The sequence below is a fragment of the Erinaceus europaeus genome, unplaced genomic scaffold, assembly GCF_950295315.1.
Source record: "Erinaceus europaeus unplaced genomic scaffold, mEriEur2.1 scaffold_871, whole genome shotgun sequence".
NCBI lineage: Eukaryota > Metazoa > Chordata > Mammalia > Eulipotyphla > Erinaceidae > Erinaceus > Erinaceus europaeus.
Window position 1 is genome coordinate 18,628 of NW_026648141.1, and position 19,340 is coordinate 37,967.

Here is a 19,340-nt window from a genome sequence, read left to right on the forward strand (position 1 = left end):
TTAATTATGCAACCATATTATAATTTCTATTGTATAATTGTAATGGGACAAAGAGCCAATGTTAACATAAATGCAAATTTAAGCTAAAGTAACATATCTTGCATACTAATATGACAAATACAAGATAACTTAAAATTGAAAATATGATGTCAAGATACATGAAAAGGTACTCAACATCACTTGTCATCAGGGCAATGCAAATCAAAAGCACAATGAATTATCACCTCACACATGTTAGAAAAGCTATTATCAAAAGGATAAGAAGTAACAAGTGCTGGTGAGGATATGGAGAAACGAGAACGCTTATGAATTATTGTTTAGGATGCAAATTGGTACAGCCACTGTGGAAAACACTATGTAGGTTCCTCAAAAAAATTAAAAATATAATTACCACATGATCCAGAAATTCCACTTCTGAGCATTTATCCAAATGAAATGAAAACACATAATCTAAAACACATTGCACCTCTATGTTCACTGAAGCACTATTTACAATAGTAGACATGGAAAAAACTTAAAGTATCCACCAATGGGTAAATGAGTAAAGCGACACGCAATGGAATATTATTCATCCATTAAGAGAAGGACGTCTTGCTGTTTGCCGTTTGTGACAACATAGATGAACCTTGAGGACATCATGCTCAGTGAAATAAAACAGGCAGAGAAAGGTAAATATTGTGAGTTCACTGATATATGGAATCTTCAGACAAAAAAAAAGTTTATAGAAAACAGACTGCTAGTTGTCAGAGGTGGGGTTGAAGGGTTGCTTATAAAATAAATAAGTCTTGCGAATATAATTAAAAAAAACATGACTTCAGAAATAAAAATTTCCTGAAAAATAATTCAACTAACTTATATGAAATATAGTAAATAAGTGAACATGGTAAAATACCCCCATGGAGATAGAATCAGGAAAATCCAGACTGTGAGCAGCTCAAAAGGCAAACAACTCAGTTTCTTCATCAAACAAACTACAAGGGAAAGAATACATAAATGGAGGGAGAATCTACAGATTACAAAAGATACAGATGACATATCAACAATGGCAATGTGTTCAATTCAAAATAATCCAGGAAGAAAGAAAATGAATTGGCTTATGAATCAGGCAGCATTGATTGACGGTTGTCAGAAGTGGGTGAGAAGAACTGGGAGTTCATTACACTGTCTACTTTTACTAATGTTTGCAATTATCCATAGGTTTGTGGGGAAAGGTAAACCCAACACCAAAAACATCACAATATTCTGAAATAGCTTGTTGTATATTTGACAAATGATGCTTCAGTAGTTACAAAATGTTCACAAAAACAGTTAACACAAAATATCAGTAAAGGATTTCTTTTTTTATTTTTTATTATCTTTATTTATTGGATAGAGACAGCCAGAAATCAAGAGGGAAGGGGGTGATAGAGAGGGAGAGAGACAGAGAGACACCTACAGCCCTGCTTCACCACTCGTAAAGCTTTCCCCTGGCAGGTGAGGACCAGGGGCTCGAACCTGGGTCCTTGCTCATTGTAATACACTCGCTTAACCAGGTGTGCCACCACCCTGTAGATTTCTAATCCTGTGCCCTCCCCCCATAAAAAATTGAAAAAATGTACTCCTGATACTTGTGATTAAACACAAAATTCATTTGGCCTTCAAGTAGATAGATGCCAACATTGTAAGATCAATCAACTTTAAACCCTCATGCTTAATTTTTTCTCACCAAAAACTAAAAACAAAAACAACAACAAAAAACACCTAACCTACTCTCAAAAAAAAATCAACCAATTCTTAGACAGAACAAGAGTCATTTGAAACATGCAATTTTGAACAACATAAATGAAATAAGCATTCTCAACTATGTTGATTTTAAAGTAATTCACGATGGAAACAAAAGCTACTTTAACGAACCTTCTTTTCTCCTCTTTCCAGGAGAGTTGTGATATCTTCGTCTGTCAGCTCACTTTCTTTAGAAGCAAAAACATGGGTAGCTCCGTGACGGATCATTTGTAACATTTCCTCTTTTGCCAACTTGTTGGACTGTTGATCAGTAAGTCTTCCTAATAATAGCAATATATATGAACCAAGTATATTACACTCAATAATATTCCAGAGAAAGCACAGATGACCATAATAATAGTACTAATTAGACAGAATTATATCTAACAAGTCAATAGTTATAAAAACAAAGTAGTGACTTTAACATTATAGTTTTAATGAATAACTATAAATTTTTCTTCTGCTATAGTTTTATGTACTTTAACATGAAGTCCAATTTGTAAAATTCATTAAGATAGAAACATTTCAGTGTGTTGAAACTTCATTTTTCAGGTCAAAAATTTTAATATAAAGACACCCTCTAACATATTTTAAACCAATCATTGTATCTACTAGTAGCAGGTAAACATCAAAAAAATGTCACTGATATTCAATTATAAACTTAAGTGATTTCAACTATTTATTCAATACACTGAACACAATTACATTAGGAAGATTCATTACAATTGCATTACATTAGGAAGATTCAAAATGGCATTTTTAAAAGTGCATTTTTTTCATTGCCAATTTTGTTCAACTTCCATTGATAATCTTCTTTAAAGAAACCAACACATACTTTTTGGGAAAAGAAGACTTGATTAAATTTACACATATAAATACCTTGTTGAATAACAATTGAGTCGAGTCTCAGTTTTATTTCAGCTCTTTCCACAATCCTTTCTTCAACTGTGTTGTCAGTGATAAGACGGAAGACACGTACCGGCTTTTTCTGACCGATACGATGGGCTCGATCCTAGGCAAAAGAATAATAAGATAATGGGTGTTCTAGACAACATGTATAGTATAGTCATTGTATACTGTGAAGTTATTAAAACAAAACCGGCTTCTGAGCTCTCTTGACTAGTTACCTTGAAAGTAAGATGATGACTATTAAAATTACCTAGAGACAGACCCACAGGGCCTAAGAAATCTACGAATATTTAACTGCTTCATTAATGGAAAATTTCTAGGACAATAGGCAAAACCCCTTTTAGATGAGGACTCAAGGGAGCTAAAAGCTTCTGGATTAAGCTACTAAATAACTTTAAGCCACTGAATACAAATTAGCTAGGAGTTTTGCAAATGAGGGCCAAAGTGGAGTTGCCATGGTGGCAAAAGCCAGAATTATTTTCATCACCAGAAGTGATTATTGGCAATTACCTATAGTAAAGGCCTGTAAAAATTAACAGGACATTAATACCCTGAACCACAACTGGTTCTAAGGTTTAGAGTTGGTGAATGTGACGGGTGTTATGTTCTGATACTATAAAAACAAATAGAGGGACTGCTTTTAAAAACACAAAAACTAAGTAGTCCAAGAGGAAGCTCTATGGATAACGTGCAGAACTTTCAAGCATGAAGCCCCAGGTTCAAGCCCCAACAGTGTGTGTAACAGCAGTGCTTTGGATCTCCCTCTATTATTGATAAATAAATGAATTTAAAGAAGGAAGAAGGAGCAGGAGGAAGAGAAGAAGAAGAGGAAGAAGCTACTAAAGCAAATGGTTAGAGGTGACTAATAGAGAAAAAAATCAAAGAAAATAAGATTCAAAGCAGTCTTGTATTAAAGATTAAAAACTAGAGCCCAGAGGGGCATGTGATGGTGTACCTGGTTAAGTGCATGTGTTACCATGCACAAGGACTAAGGTTCAAATCCCTGGTCCCCCACCTGTAGGAACAGTCTGTCTCTGTCTGTCTCTCTCTCTCTGTGTCTCCCTCTCTCCCCTTCCCTTCTTAATTTTTCTCTATCCTATCTAAATAAATAAATAAATCTTTTTAAAAAAACAGCTCAAGGCTAGTAAGACAGTTCATGGTACATGCCCTGCTCTGAGTGTGGCTCAGTTCTGAAACCTGACATCACATGGAGTATACTCCAGTCCTATGGTTTCTCTCTCTGAATGAGTAAAGAGTAGCTTTGGAGTAGTGAAATCTCCTATGTGTGAGGCTCCTACACCACACACACACACACACACACACACACACACACACACAAAAGTTAAAGCCCAGTAACACTTGTGACACAGCACAATGAAAGGGACTGTAATACTCAACACAAATTAGTAAATGCTGAAAAACCAGTCATACACCCACATGTTTAAGGAAATGAATTGCTGTTATCAATAGTTATTGTTTGTCTTTTGTTTTGTTTTTGTTTTCAGTTTTGTGGCACTGTACCTTACTGAGGCTTACTTCTACTTAGTAACTACAAACAGGTAGTTTGGTACCATGCTATCTATCAATAGTCATAATAATAAAGTTAAAGCAAGTTGATTTTTTTAATTTTTTTATTTTTGAGAGAGATGAAGAGAGAGACACACAGAGAGAGAAACACCAGAGCACTGCTCAGCTCTGGCTTATGGTGGTGAGGGGGATTGAACCTGGGACTTAGGAGCCTCAGGCATGAGAGTCTGTTTGCATAACCATTATGCTGTCTTCCCCGCCCCTAAAGCAAGTTGATTTAACGTGTCTCAATGGGCAATGTTTTTCAAATCTCAAGAAAGAACTTCTAGGAGCTCTTTCATTGGCCTATGATAGTCAAAATAGTCAATCATTCCCTAATTTCTTGGATTTTTTTAATGCACTACTATTTTGCACATCTTATTTTTAAAATTATATGTATCTTAAAATGTGAGGTGTAGTGAAAGAAGTTCTAACACTAGTTCAAAATATAAACACCATCCTGAAAATTAAAAAAAGCAAGCGCAGAGGTATTTCTTTTCTTTCTTTTTTTTTTTTCTTCCTCCAGGGTTATCACTGGGGCTCAGTGCCTGCACCACAAATCCACTACTCCTGGGGGTCATCTTTTCCATTTTTGTTACATGGGGGAAGACATAGAGGGGAAGAGAAAGACAGACACCTGCAGACCTGCTTCACCACTTGTGAAGCAACTCCCCTGCAGATGGGGAGCCAGAGGGCTCAAACCAGGATCCTTGTGCCGGTCCTTTCGCTTTGTACTATGTGTGTTTAACCCAGTGGGCTAATGCCCAGCCCCAGGTATAATTATTTCTGATGTATATTTTTTAAATGAATGATTTAATATTGATTTAGAGGAGTATAGGACAACAAGGGTATAATTCCACACCTTTCCCACCACCAGACTTCTGTGTTCCCATTCCCTCCACTGGAAACTGCATTAGTTCTCCCAAGACCAAACATAAAGGTTGACTATTATTTCTAGAATTATATATGTGTGTGTGTATGTGTGTGTGGCAAATCATTTTATGGAACATAGTCCTCGTGACCTTTTTATATTCTTACTCCAGCTGCTTTTTTTTTTAAGTTAAAATCCTACCACTCTCACTTTTTTATATTTATTTATCTATTCCCTTTGGTTGCCCTTGTTTTATTGTTGTAGTTATTATTGTTGTTGTTATTTATGTCGTCATTGTTGGATAAGACAGAAATAGAGAGAGGAAGGGAAGACAGAGAGGGGGAGAGAAAGACAGACACCTGCAGATCTGCTTCACCGTCTGTGAAGCGACTCCCCTGCACGTGGGGAGCCGGGGGCTGGAACCGGGATCATCCCTTATGCTGGTCCTTGCGCTTTGCGCCATATGCGCTTAATCTGCTGCGCTACTGCCTGACTCCCCACTCTCACTTTTAATACTAAGGATTTTAATATACTCTGTTGTTGAGCAGAATAATATTGACACAGTAGTTTTAACCCTTTCATTAAAAGAAATGCAAGTACCCTCTTCAATCTCAGACATTTCTAAAAAACTAATGTTGTGGCTTCATAATAAAAGCCAAAATTTACACTCAAACAGCATATTATATTTGGATTTGGGGGTTATTTATTTGGTTTGGTTTCTTTTGTTTTAATTATCAAAGCAACTCTGTATTCTAGGTAATCTACTTTAATATTTTCAAAACCCCCCAAAATTGGATTGCCCTTTTAGCATAGTTACCTTGTACTGAATAAATAACAGTATTATTCTGACCCAAAGTATATTTCTGAAATTAAAGATTACTAACCATAGCTTGCAAATCAACCTGTGGATTCCAATCTGAATCATATAGTATAACCACGTCAGCACTTGCCAAGTTAATTCCGAGACCTCCGGCCCTGGTACTCAGCATAAAGATAAATTTGCTACTGTTAGAAGCATTGAAGGCCTCTATGGCTTCCTTTTTGATTAGCAAGGTGATAGAAGAAAAAGAGAAAAATTAAATTACCAGAGTTCTTAAAATAACAAAAAATTTCACATGCATACTCAAAACCCCACTGTAGAATATTCTTGCACTTTCAAAAATATTTACACATCTATCTTACTGCACTGTGTGAAGTGCTACAAAATGTATATTATAAACCATTTCTAATTTTAAAAGCTTATATTAGTATAGACAAAGCTTATATTAGCAGAGACAAACTCTGAGTAATCTCAGACAAATTTAAACAACTATTTAAGTTAGTTTAACATGATGATGGTGACATACTTAAATTGAATGGGAACTAAAATGCATCTAAGAAGTAAAATGTCAGATATCTCAAGTTCATTCCCATTAGCTTATGAAGTAATAGTAAAGATATCATAGTTTAGAAGATCAATCAAGAGAGGAAATGGTTTAGAAATGTGAATGAGAACAACAGATAAAAGGGAAGATAAGTAGATTCATTTTCTTATGACAGAATAAGGCAAACAAGAAAATGATGAAGAATATCAAGAAGGTAACCCAAAGATCTTTAGTAAAAATCTTAAAAATTAATGGGATGCTACCATTCTTACTGTCTGAAAAGCCCATACAAAGTCATTCAAAAAAGAACTAAGACCCAATACAAATATGAACAAAACAACAACAGACAATTCACAGAACAAATACAAATGACTAGCAAACACAAAAATAATCTTCAATCTCACTAGTAATCAAATAAATGCAAACTAAAACAGCATAATACCGTTTTTTGAAGATTGAAAAAAATGATAATACTCAATGTTGACGAGGGGGCGGTGAGACGGGCACTCTCATACATTGCTGATGGGAGTGTAAATTGGTACAACCTTTCTGGAAAGCAATTTTGGCAATATGCATCAAGAGTCTTAAAAATGTTCATACCCTTTGACCCAGTAATTCCACTCCTAGGAATTTATCCTAAGGAAATAATCAGAAATGTGCACAAAGATTTATGTATAAGGACTTTCACTTTAGCATTATTTATAATAGTGAAAAAAAATGGAAACAACCTAAATGATCAACAATAGAGGGATAAATCATTTGTAGTGCATCCATAGGATGATATATTTCACTAAAATTATTCCACAGTGCTTTTAACTGATATAGAAAAGTACAACATAACAGTGAGTAAAAAGTACCAGAATGCTGAACTGTATATAATGTATATATATATATATATATATGATATCAATTACTTATTTATATTATATATATAAAGATTGGGCAGATACTTTGATTTTCAAAATTTCCTTTAGCAATAATATAGTACTTTCAGAATAACAAAATACAGGAAGTTACATTTTCAATGTATGAAATAGCATGGTCAAAAGTTGCAGGCAGAGGTCCCTCCCTGCCACAGTTGCTACAGCACATAGAGGGGGCAGTATAGAAAAGCAGCATGATGTAATGAGAGGCAATCAAGTGCAAAGGAAATAGCAAAAGGCTGGGCGTGAATCATAATTCTACCATTTACTACATATGTGGTTCTAAGCAAGCATTTAACCTCTCTGAGACACAGTTTCAAGTGGAGAAATAATACCATACTTTACTGGGCTGCAGGGAGAACTCAATAGATTCTATAAGCTACATAACTTATAGCTGTTTGTCAATTAGCTACATAACTTATAGCTGTTTGTCAATTATTAATTCCTTTCCCTCTGAAAGTGAGAAGGTCAGTTTAGTAAAAGTTACAGGAACTGAGTGAGACCAGACCGAAAACATCACTGACTGATTTTAACTGCAGTGTTGAAGAAAACAAACCTGAACACTATTTAAAAAGAACTTTTTATTAAAAGCCAACACACAATTAATTACAGAATAAGAAATCAAATACTATTTCCCTGCTTTTATTAGGAAACTTGATAAAATGGTGGTGTAGACAACACAATTGGAAGGTATTTCCAAGAAAAAACAAATGAGCTGTTGTACCTAAAGTTAATGTGTGTAACTCAAAGTCTTTGAAGGGGAAATTCTATTTGAACATTTAAAAAATCAAATGGATATAGGTATAATTAAGTAAATTCCACATAGCTTATAGCAGAGAGAACAGTCAGAAATTGGGGGCCAGGATATGATTAAGCAGGTTATGTGTATGCTTTCCATGCTTCCATGCTCAAGACCCTAGAACTCCATGGATAGTGCAGCAGTGCTTTGAATCCCCACTTCTTCCTTCTCTTTCTCATGAAAATATAAAAACTGGGCCCTGCAGAGAGCCGGGTAGTGACACAGTGGGTTAAGCGCACGTGGTGTGAAGCCCAAGGACTGACATAAGGATCCTAGTTCGAGCCCCTGGATCCCCACCCGCAGGAGGGTCGCTTCACAGGAGGTGAAGCAGGTCTGCAGGTATCTATCTTTCTCTCCCTCTCTCTGTCTTCCCCTCCTCTCTCCATTTTTCTCTGTCCTATCCAACAACAATGGCAGCAATAACAACAACAACAATAAACAACAAGGGCAACAAAGGGTGAAAAATAGCCTCCAGGAGTAGTGGACTCCTGTTGCAGGCACCCAGTCCAGCTATAACCTTGGAGGGAAAAAAATAGGCCCTCCAAGATAGCTCACCTGGATGGACGCCCACTTTGCCATGCATGAAACCCAATTTCAATCCCAGCCCCATCACACTAGGAGAAGCTTCAGCGTTGTGGTGCCATTACCTCTCTCCCTCTGTCTTTCTATCTGAAAAAGTTGGTCCAGAAGGTGAAGCCTTAGCAACAACAAAAAGAATAAATATATGTCATATATACATGCACATATATATATATTGGATCATGGAGGTTGCTCTGTGATAGAGAACATGTACATGGTCTTGATTTGGATACCAAGAACCACATTAAAAAAAAGACTACTCAAAACAGAAAAAATGACATTGTAACTTTCTTAACAAATAGAGACAAATAGAGGAGAACTTTAGGTGATTGTGCTAAGTGAAATAAGTAAGGAAGTGGAAGATAACTACAGAATGTTTCACTCATATGTGGAATACAAAAACTCATGAACTTGGAAAACGTGTAGCAAAAGAAACTCTGCAAAATATGGTGGTTATTAGAAGCAACAAGGTTAAGAAGTGGGAAGGGATAGGTGGAGAGATCACTGGTGTAATGGCCCTGGAGTTTTGGTGACAAGTACAGTAACTCTATATACAGAACAGATGTAAGGATAAAACTATTTTGCAGGGTCAGGTGATGGAGGTCCTGGTAGAGCACACATGTTGCCATGCATAAGTACCTGGGATTAAGCCCCCTTACACACCTGCACAAGGGGAAGCTTCATGAACAGTTAAACAATGCTACAGTTGTCTCTCTTCCCCTCTATCTCTTCCTTCTCTCTCAATTTTCCTTTCTCTGAGAGGAGAGATAGGTAGATGATACATACATACATACATACATACATACATACATTTACATACATACATACATAAAAGGAAGAAAGGAGAATAATGGTCATCAAGAGCCATGGGCTCAGTATGTAGTTACCAAGTCCTAGAAATAACCTAGTAGCAATAATTTTTTAAAAATCTATTCTGCTAAAATGATTTAATAGTGTAGGTGACTATTAAATCAATTAACAGGAAAATAAAGAGAAATCTAAAAATTGGTCACTTTGTTTCTGTTTTAGTATAATCTTCATTCCAAGAAAGGAGTTTATCCTGAATGATGATGCTACATGATCTAATCTTAATGTGGACTTAGAAGCCCACCATCAGGAATAAATCAACAAAACACACAATAATGCTCCAAATTACTATTTCAGAGAGCATAAAAACTAAAGAGAAGAAAGTAGTATAAGCTTTGAAATGTCCCCACACTAAATAAATGTCTTATCACTACTGTTTCTGCATAGTGGGTATCAGTAAAACTTGTAATCTCAAGAGGATCTGTATGACTGCTATGGGTACAATCCTATGCTTCAGTCAATGTTCAGTAAAAATGTATAAAAGGGTGCCCACTTCAGTATGGAAGGAAAGGAGCATGTACTTATAGAGTCTTAGTAGCTTAAAAAGGGCCTCAGATATTTTTTTTAAAAAATCATTGTGTAACTTTATAACCTGTGGTATAACCTGCACTGTACAATTCAAAAACTATATTCATGCCTGTTATAGCCACTGACCCTCATGCCACTGTCAGAAAGAAAATAAGGTACATATTATTTTTACCCTTCTAATACAGTTAAAGATACTGAGGCTCAGAGAATTAAATGGCTTGCATATGCTACAAAGTGTTAAGAGTTGGTGCTAAAATTCAAATCTTCTGAAACCAGATTCAATGCATTTTCCACTATACCATAAAATCACGATCTTTGCCCAGTGCATGAGTATAGACTTAAAACAGAGGCCAAAGTGAGTCCTAAAAGATCACAGAAAAGAGAAGACAAATTAGCAAATCCCTCCCCGCCCAAAAAAAGTGTTTTAAGGCACTTAAAATGCATTAGACCCCTGACATTCGTGAGAGAGCATCTAAAGACCGGTAAGATTTTCTAAAGCTGAGAATGATCCTCAATACTAAGTAGGCTTCCTTACTCTCACCAGCTCCATGACCCTTTCCTACACACAAAGCTTTTTATATTCCAAGATCCAAATGCATGATAAGTACCTATGCCTAGGTTGTCCCATTTTAGTATTAGTCTCTTTAAGACTGAGACTGTTTCCTTTTCAATTTAATGTTTCATGAATCTTTAGAGTTGCTCATAAGCTGGGGGGGAAAATCTCAACTTTAAAACTCCACGAATGGCGAGGGTCTACTGTAGGAGGCAAATCAAAAACTGACATATAATCAAGAGGCTAAAGAGTAAGCTAAGAAACAGGTAGCCAGAAGGTCAGAGACAGAAGTACTAGAGGAACTAAGGATGTGATGGAACAGTGCCCATAGGTAAGTGAAGATATCTAATAAGACCTTGGAAAGGGTGACTCATAAGCTGATAGAATAAACGCCAAATTGAAGATCAAAGAGAGAAAGAGGAAAGCTGGTAGTGAGAAATTACATGCAGCTAGCTAAAGGGAAAAGACAACATTCAGAGCTACCCAATGGCAAAAAGCTCTTGAATTTTTTAAACCATGCTTTATTTTTCACCTCCTCACCTCTCTTTCCTCATGTGGGGTTTGTCCATCTAGTCGACAATACTCATATCCACGCCACATGCAATAATCCTCCAAAATGTCCAACAAACGTGTCATCTGGCTAAAAATGAGAACTCTTGAACCTAAAACATGTTTTTAAAAATTATTCAAAAGGTACAAAATTAACTTGAAAACTATAAAAAGAAAGAAAATACACCTTTAATCCAGATAAATAACACGTAAACACCCCTTCCTTACATGCACATACCTTTAAAGGAATGCCATACCACATTGTGAACTTCTGAGTTATGTATTTAAGGCCTTCAAAATCCTCTACATAACTTAATATGATTTATAGTCTATTGTAAGGATTTCTGATGGGCCCACATGATCTCTCTCTCATTGGATGGATGAATACAATAATCTCCCAACTAATATGTTTCTGCTTTCTCATCTTCAGGGATTTACACACACACACACACACACACACACACACACACACACTCACGCACAAACACACATACACACACACAGAAAGAGATGGTAAGGTTTTCTTTCTTTTTTTTGCCTCCAGGGTTATTGCTGGGGCTCGGTGCCTGCACCACGAATCCACTGCTCCTAGAAGCCAATCTTTCCCCTTTGTTACCCTGGTTGTTTTTATCATTGATGTGGTTATTATTAACATTGCCACTGATGTCGTTGTTTTTGGATAGGACAGAGAGAAATGGAGAGAGGAGGGGAAGACAGAGGGGGGGAGAGAAAGACAGACACCTGCAGACCTGCTTCACTGCCTGTGAAGCGACTCCCCTGCAGGTGGGGAAACGGGCTCGAACCAGGATCCTTATGCCGGTCCTTGTGCTTTGAGCCACGTGCGCTTAACCCGCTGTGCTACCGCCCTACCCCCAAGGTTTCCTTTCTAATGTGAAAATCTGATCATGTTATTCTCCACTACCTATGACTCCCTCCCCTGGTCACCTTCAAAACAGTCCAAATTCCTCAAGACAAGATTTAAAAGGTCTCTTGAAATTTGGCCTCATATACCTTCTCAGATTCATCAGCTACCACTTTACCCCCAAAACTGTAAACTCCACATTCACTACTCCCACACCTGCTTCATTTCCCTGGAAAACCTTTCTACTCCTTTCTCCTATGATTTTCTCCCATAGATTCTCCAGTGTCTCAAATGCCATCTGAGTGAAGGTTTCCTTGGTGCCCAGCTTCTCAACAAACCATAGCACTTATCACAATGAACTACAACTATTCCTCTGTACTACACTGAGCTGCCTCGAAGCAGACCTGATGTCTTATGCATCTCTGTGTTTCCTTATTACAGGGCAATTCCTGGCAAATAAGTGCTCAGCAGTGTTAGCTGAATGGCTGAATGACTGGTGACTGACCATGTAAAACATCATTCTTACACAAGTTGTTAACATTAAGGTGTTGTTTCATGTTGGCTTAACAGAGTTGTAACTCACCCTGTTCTTTCAGTTTGGATAACAGTTTATCAAGAACTACCATTTTACCACTGTTGCTGACAATGTGCTCGTCAGTGGTATAAGGTGGACCAGGCTCAGCACCATCAAATAGGTAAGGGTGATTACAACACTTCCGAAGTTGCATCAGAATGTTTAAAAGTCGCATCTTGTCCATCTTTCCAGAGGAGTTTAAAACGTCTATATCTTTCATCAGAATTTTTGTATACCTAAAATTTTAAACTGCAATTAATCACCGGTTATTAGAAAGGCTTAATGTCATCCAGAAATGGTTTTTTTGGTGATTATCTTACATTCCCATTTAAAGATAAACAGTAAGATTTGGTTTGAGAGTAAATCTGATCAGTAACACTAAGAAACTAGTGAGGATTTGAGCATTATAAGTAGTATATTGCCTATAAACATGTTTCCTCTTGCATTGTTCATTACTAGAAATGGCTAAAATCTAGTAACTATTTAGATAACTATATCTGATAACTTATTCAATAGCTACAATGTTTGCTGAAAGTTGATATTCAGTTTTTCCTTGTATGAGGTAAAAACACAATTGGCATGTCTTATACGTATCTTCATAGATCATTTTTTTCTGATGCCCTATAGTTTTCATTTTTCTAAATCTTCACCTAGTCAAAGAGACATTATTTGAACAGTCACAACATTTCATTATAATAGTAAAACTGTACTATGTGCCAGCTCTAGGTATCAAGTAAAATATTATATGAATCACCTAGTTTAATATTTACAACTCAGAGATATGTATTAGTATCATCCCCATTTTACAGAAAGAATTTCAAAAAGCTCTAAAAGAAGTAAAATAACTTATTCCAGGGCCACTGAAGGGGATGAAGTCATGATTTGGGTCTGAAAAGAAAATGCTCTCTATCATATGCTCTATACTGGTTTCAACAGTAGGTAAACTATGATATAATCGGTCAACTTTTATTTAAGCAGCACTCTACTTCTCTTGGCAATATTATTATATAATTGGCACGTCTCTTTTTTGTTGTTGCTATCACTGGGGTCTCACCACTGTGGGTCAACTTTGTACTTTTTTTCAGATAGATCTAAAGAGAGAGAGAGAAAGACAACAGGACACTGAAGCTTCCTCCCATGCAGTGGAGGCTTGTCTGGAACTTGGATCACGTGCCTAAAGCAACTGCACTATCCTGGCAAGCTACTTTGCTCCCCCAGCAATGTCTAATTCATTATTCCTTGTGTTTCTGTGGCAATGTCCTGCTCTGCTTGGATTGAGCAAACCATTCCAGCTGTTTCTATAATGTTCAAGAATACTGATGTTTCCATTCATCTTACTATTTATTCATTACTATTTCAAGTATGGAAAAAGACAGACTAACTAAATTTACCAGCAACCATTACCCCTTTAATCTGAGATAGGTTAAATATCGTTGCCCCCACTTTAGCAAAAGAGAAACAGCAGAACTAGACATTGTCCAAATTAAAAAGCAATGAAGCAGCAAAGCATAGGATTCAAACACAAATCTATGTGCCCAAAGGCCCATGCTCTTAGCCAAAGTTTAAGAAAAATGCTCATCAATGTCATATTAAATATGTGAATTACTTGTCATTTAAACATCCAATGCAATTTCTCAACCGTAATCATAACTGAAGCACTGCAAAGCTAATTTTTAATAAATCTCTATATGTAAACAAATCCTAATGGAAGAAAATAGCTCACCATTCTCGCTGCATTTTACTTAATCCCAAGTAAACCTTGACTTCCTTTTTAGGAGGCAGACTCTTCTCAACATCAGTTTTTATACGACGTAACAAAAAAGGTTTTAAAACCTTAAAAAAAATGAACATTTTAATAGAAGTTTATAAAGCATTTAATATTATAAGCCATATATTTTATTGATAATACCCTCGTGTGATTTTTACTTCCCACTACATAATATGAAATACAATACTGACACAGACTGCCAAGTTCCTCAGTAAAACAGAATCAAGTAATGACCTATTAGAAGAACAGCATAGAGGGGAGGTCTAAATTAGGCATTCATGATTTGATGTACAAAAGACAAGATTATTGACTAAGCACACAGAAAAAATACTTTACAAACTGCTGCTATCATATAGGATGTTTAAATCTTAAAGGAAATCTGAAATCAGAGTACAGATCAGAGTCCTCAAAAGTGAAATAAAAATATAGGCCATTTCAAGGTCACTAAATATATCAAAGAAAAGAAAATATTCAGGGGCCAGGAGATGTATACCCAGTAGAGCACATACATTATCATACACAAGACTCTGGGTCAAGTCCATGTACCACATGGGCATAACTCACGAAGCACCACTGCTACGGTGTCTGTCCTCTCTATTCTCCCCCTCTAAAACAAAGAGTGAAAAATTGGCTTGCGGAGGTCACTGAGCAGTAGAGTAGCACACATGTGAGGTCACACAGGTTCATTCCCTAATGCTTCATTTTGAAAAAAAAAAAGTGGTTCAGTGTTAAGGAAGATTGGAATGAACAGCAAAACAGAGAAAATAAATATACAAAAGACAGATTCTACCCAATATATCAGGTACTGTACTAAGACCACCACATAGTATATTGAACCCTTACACTATTTTTTAATTTGTGTTTTGTTTGTTTAGATAGATAGATAGATAGACAGGCAGAGAGACAGACAGACAGACAGACAGAAAACGAAAGAGACTATAGCACTGGAGCTTCCTTCTGTGTGGTGGGGACCAGGCTTGAATCTGGGTCATACACAAGGCAAAGCAGTGCATTATCCAAGTGAGCTACTTCACTAGCCTTTACACAAAAGAGAGAGATGGAGAGAGAGAGAGAAAGAGAGAGAGAGAGATGTTGCTATTTCAATTTTAATGACATAACCAAAGTTTTTTTGTTTGTTTTTTTTTTGCCTCCAGGCTTATTGCTGGGGCTTGGTGCCTGCATTACAAATCCACTGCTCCTGGAGGCCATTTTTCCCATTTTTGTTGCCCTTGTTGTTGTTATTGGATAGGACAAAGAGAAATGGAGAGAGGAGGGGAAGACAGAGAGGGGGAGAGAAAGATAGACACCTGCAGACCTGCTTCACTGCCTGTAAAGCAACCCTCCTGCAGGTGGAGACCCAGGGAGCTTGAGCGGGATCCTCACTCAGGTCCTTGTGCTTTGCTCCATGTGCGCTTAAGCTGCTGCACTACCACCCAACCCCCTCCCCTCATTTTCAAGTCTGTTGTGACAATTTATGTTAACACATGTGTGGAACTTAATCCCAGCAACTATTAGTAAACCGTACTAGTAGAAGTGGGTGAAGGAGGAGAAGAAGGAGGAGGAAAAGTGCCAGTAGCAATAGCAATAATAAACATTATCATCATCATCATCATCATCATCATCATTGGAACTCTCTAAAAAGTAAGAAAGGGGGAAGAGTGAAAGAAGACAACTTCTGGTTTGGTCCTCTTTAACTTGTTTAAGAAAGTTTTTTTTTTTTTTTTTTTAGAATTTTAAAATGATAGTGAAGTACCTAGGCAGAAGTCTCAGAAATCAGTGGAGTATGTCAGTCAAGAGCACGCTATTCTCATCTGCCCTATTCCTAATTTTTGGTTCCTGTTCAGCAATCATTTTGTCCTGCTTTATAACTTAGCCCCTGACTTTCAGCCACCAAGTTGTAGATGCTATCATGATTCTATCCTGACTTCCCTGGGCAGACAACCTCACCAATGTATCCTGGAACATGAACTCTCCAGAGCCCTACCCAGGAAAGATAGAGACAGGCTAGGGGTATGGATTGACCTGCCAATGCTTATGTCCAGCAGAGAAGTAACTACAGAAGCCAGAACTCCCACTGTCTGCACCCCAAAAAGAATTCTGGTCCATAATCCCATCAGGGGAGAAATGATAGGGGAATGTAAACAGAGGTTCTAAACTCCAGCTACTCAGGATCCAGAGAGAGAGAAAAGGGGCAAAAAAGGAAGAGCATTCAGAAGTAGCAATAGGTGTAGGTGTGACTTGGAAAAGAAGAGAAGACATGATATATATTTATGGAAATAATAGTCAACCCATATCTGACACCTTGGGAGAACTACTGTAGCCTCCAATGGAGGGAATGGGGATAAAGAACTCTGATGGTGGGAATGGTGCAGAATTATAACTGTTATGTTATAATTTTGTATATTAATATTAAGTCACTAATACAATTTGCAGGGAATTTGATGTAATAAGAGAGATGCTTAAGACAGTAAAGAAAAATAGTCAAAATAGAGAGAAAAGTATAAAATGCAGTCAATATATCATTTCTGGTCAACCTCCGTGTTAACTATCAAGTTCAAGCAATAATTACTAAGCAATGGGCCCCTAAGAAATACCTAAAATACATGTCCTAGCTTCTTTCCACCCTTAAGTCCCTATTTTCATCTGCTCTATTCCTACTTTTTGATTCCTATTTATTCAACATTTTATACTACTTTATATCTTACTGCCTTTCATACACCAAGTTACAGGTACTACTATGATTCCATCCTGACCTCCCTGGGCAGATGATCTCACCAATAAGTCCTGGATACTCACCTCCATAGAGTCCTACCCCACTAGGAAAAGATAGAAACAGCCTGGGGTATGGATTAATCTGCCAATGTCCACATCCAGCGGAGAACAGTTACAGAAGCCAGAATTCCCATCTTCTTCACTCCAAAAAGAGTTTGGCACATTCCCAGAGGGGGAGAAATGTTAGGGGAAGATGACTAGAGGGCTCTGAACTCCAATTCCATCAGGGAGGGAAGATGAAAAATGGAAGGCACTCAAAAGTAGTAACAGGTGTAGGTGGTACCTTAGATAGAAAGAAAAAGCAGGACCATAGAAAAAAGTGTGTGTGTGTGTGTGTGTGTGTGTGTGTGTGTGTGTGTGTGTGTGTGTGTAGGTGTATATAGAGAGGGGCAGTGGGGGAGAGAGAAAGAGAGAAAGTGAGACAGAATGTGTGTATGTATTCTCAACAACTTGTTTGGTTTCGTATGTTAACTCTCTTTTCAGTCACCAGGTTCCAGATGTCATCAGGATGCCGGCCAGGCTTCCCTGGACTGAAGACCCCACCAATGTGTCCTGGAGCTCCGCTTCCCCAGAGACCCACCCTACTAGGGAAAGAGAGAGGCAGACTGGGAGTATGGACCGACCAGTCAACGCCCATGTTCAGCGGGGAAGCAATTACAGAAGCCAGATCTTCTACCTTCTGCAACCCACAATGACCCTGGGTCCATGCTCCCAGAGGGATAGAGAATGGGAAAGCTATCAGGGGAGGGGGTGGGATATGGAGAATGGGTGGCGGGAATTGTGTGGAATTGTACTCCTCCTACCCTATGGTTTTGTTAACTAATACTTTCTTAAATAAAAAAAAAAAAAGAATGTGTGTATGTATTACAGAAACAGTAGTCAAGGGGTTTGGGCAGTAGCGCAGTGGGTTAAGCACACGTGGCGCAAAGCGCAAGGACCAGGGTAAAGATCCAGGTTCGAGCCCCCAGCTCCCCACCTGCAGGAGAGTCTCTTCACAGGTGGTGAAGCAGGTCTGCAGGTGCCTTTCTCTCCCCCTGTCTTGCCCTTCTCTCTCCATTTCTTTCTGTCCTATCCAACAACAAATGACACCAACGACAATGAAGATAATCACAACAAGGCTACAACAACAAGAGCAACAAAAGTGGGAAAAATGGCCTCCAGGAGCAGTGGATTCATGGTGCATGCACTGAGCCCCAACAATCACCCTGGAGACAAAAAAAAAAAAAAAAGAAGAAAGAAAGAAATAATACTCAAAGAGACAGGCTGGGAGTATGGATTGACCTGTCAATGCCCATGTTCAATGGGGAAGCAATTACAGGAGCCAGACCTTCCACCTTCTACACACCATACATGATCTTGGATCCATACTCCCAGAGGGATTAAAAAAAATAGGAAAGCTATCAAGGGAGGGGATGGGATACGGAGTTCTGGTGGTGGGAACTGCACCCCCTTATCCTATGGACTTGTCGGTGTTTCCATTTTATAAATAAAAAAAAATTTTAAAGGGAAATAATAATCAAGAGAGTAGGGCACCAAAGTAAAAACCCTGTTCTGAGGGGGAAGGTGGACATTCGGCTTCCCGGGACTGTGGGGGGGGGGGGATGGGACACAGTCTTTTGGTGGTGGAAATGGTGTTTATGTACACTCTTATTAAATTGTAGTCATATAAAACACCATTCAATTAATATGAGAGGGGAAAATTGATCATATGTCTAGAACTTTTTAAAACACAGACTGAGTCTTTTTAATACATAGGCTGAGTCTTTGATATGTTGACTCTCTCAAAAGCCTAGACTAGGGAGAATAGAAGCAACCGGTGGCACCACTGTACACAAGATACTGGGTATTATACAGCAAACCCTAACAAAGGGACTTCTCAAAGTTAACCCAATTACCAAATAATGTGATAACAATAACTATCCATTGTCTTCTTGAACCCTAAGACAGCAGGAACCTCACATTTCCACTAGCCTATATTTCCCCCAGTCCTGGAACCTTAGGGTGGGGCCCACTTTTCTGCATGCTTCTCTCAATTCATATCAAATAATATTGCATCCGCTGACCACAACCTAATCAACACAACAAGTGCCACCCC

The 19,340-nt window shown here is 37.8% G+C and overlaps 1 protein-coding gene across 1 annotated transcript in view; it reads right to left on the reverse strand.

The window, feature by feature from the left end:
* Positions 1-19,340, reverse strand: part of LOC103117566 (probable global transcription activator SNF2L1) — a 47,548-nt gene that overhangs the window by 15,430 nt on the left and 12,778 nt on the right. Inside the window, exons 5-11 of the mRNA XM_060184772.1 lie at positions 14,429-14,538; positions 12,715-12,941; positions 11,261-11,382; positions 7,072-7,107; positions 5,992-6,144; positions 2,641-2,773; positions 1,894-2,042 (exon numbers count right to left, since the gene is read on the reverse strand). Of these exons, the coding sequence (XP_060040755.1) occupies positions 1,894-2,042; positions 2,641-2,773; positions 5,992-6,144; positions 7,072-7,107; positions 11,261-11,382; positions 12,715-12,941; positions 14,429-14,538 (930 nt within the window). The remainder of the gene's footprint in view (positions 1-1,893; positions 2,043-2,640; positions 2,774-5,991; positions 6,145-7,071; positions 7,108-11,260; positions 11,383-12,714; positions 12,942-14,428; positions 14,539-19,340) is intronic.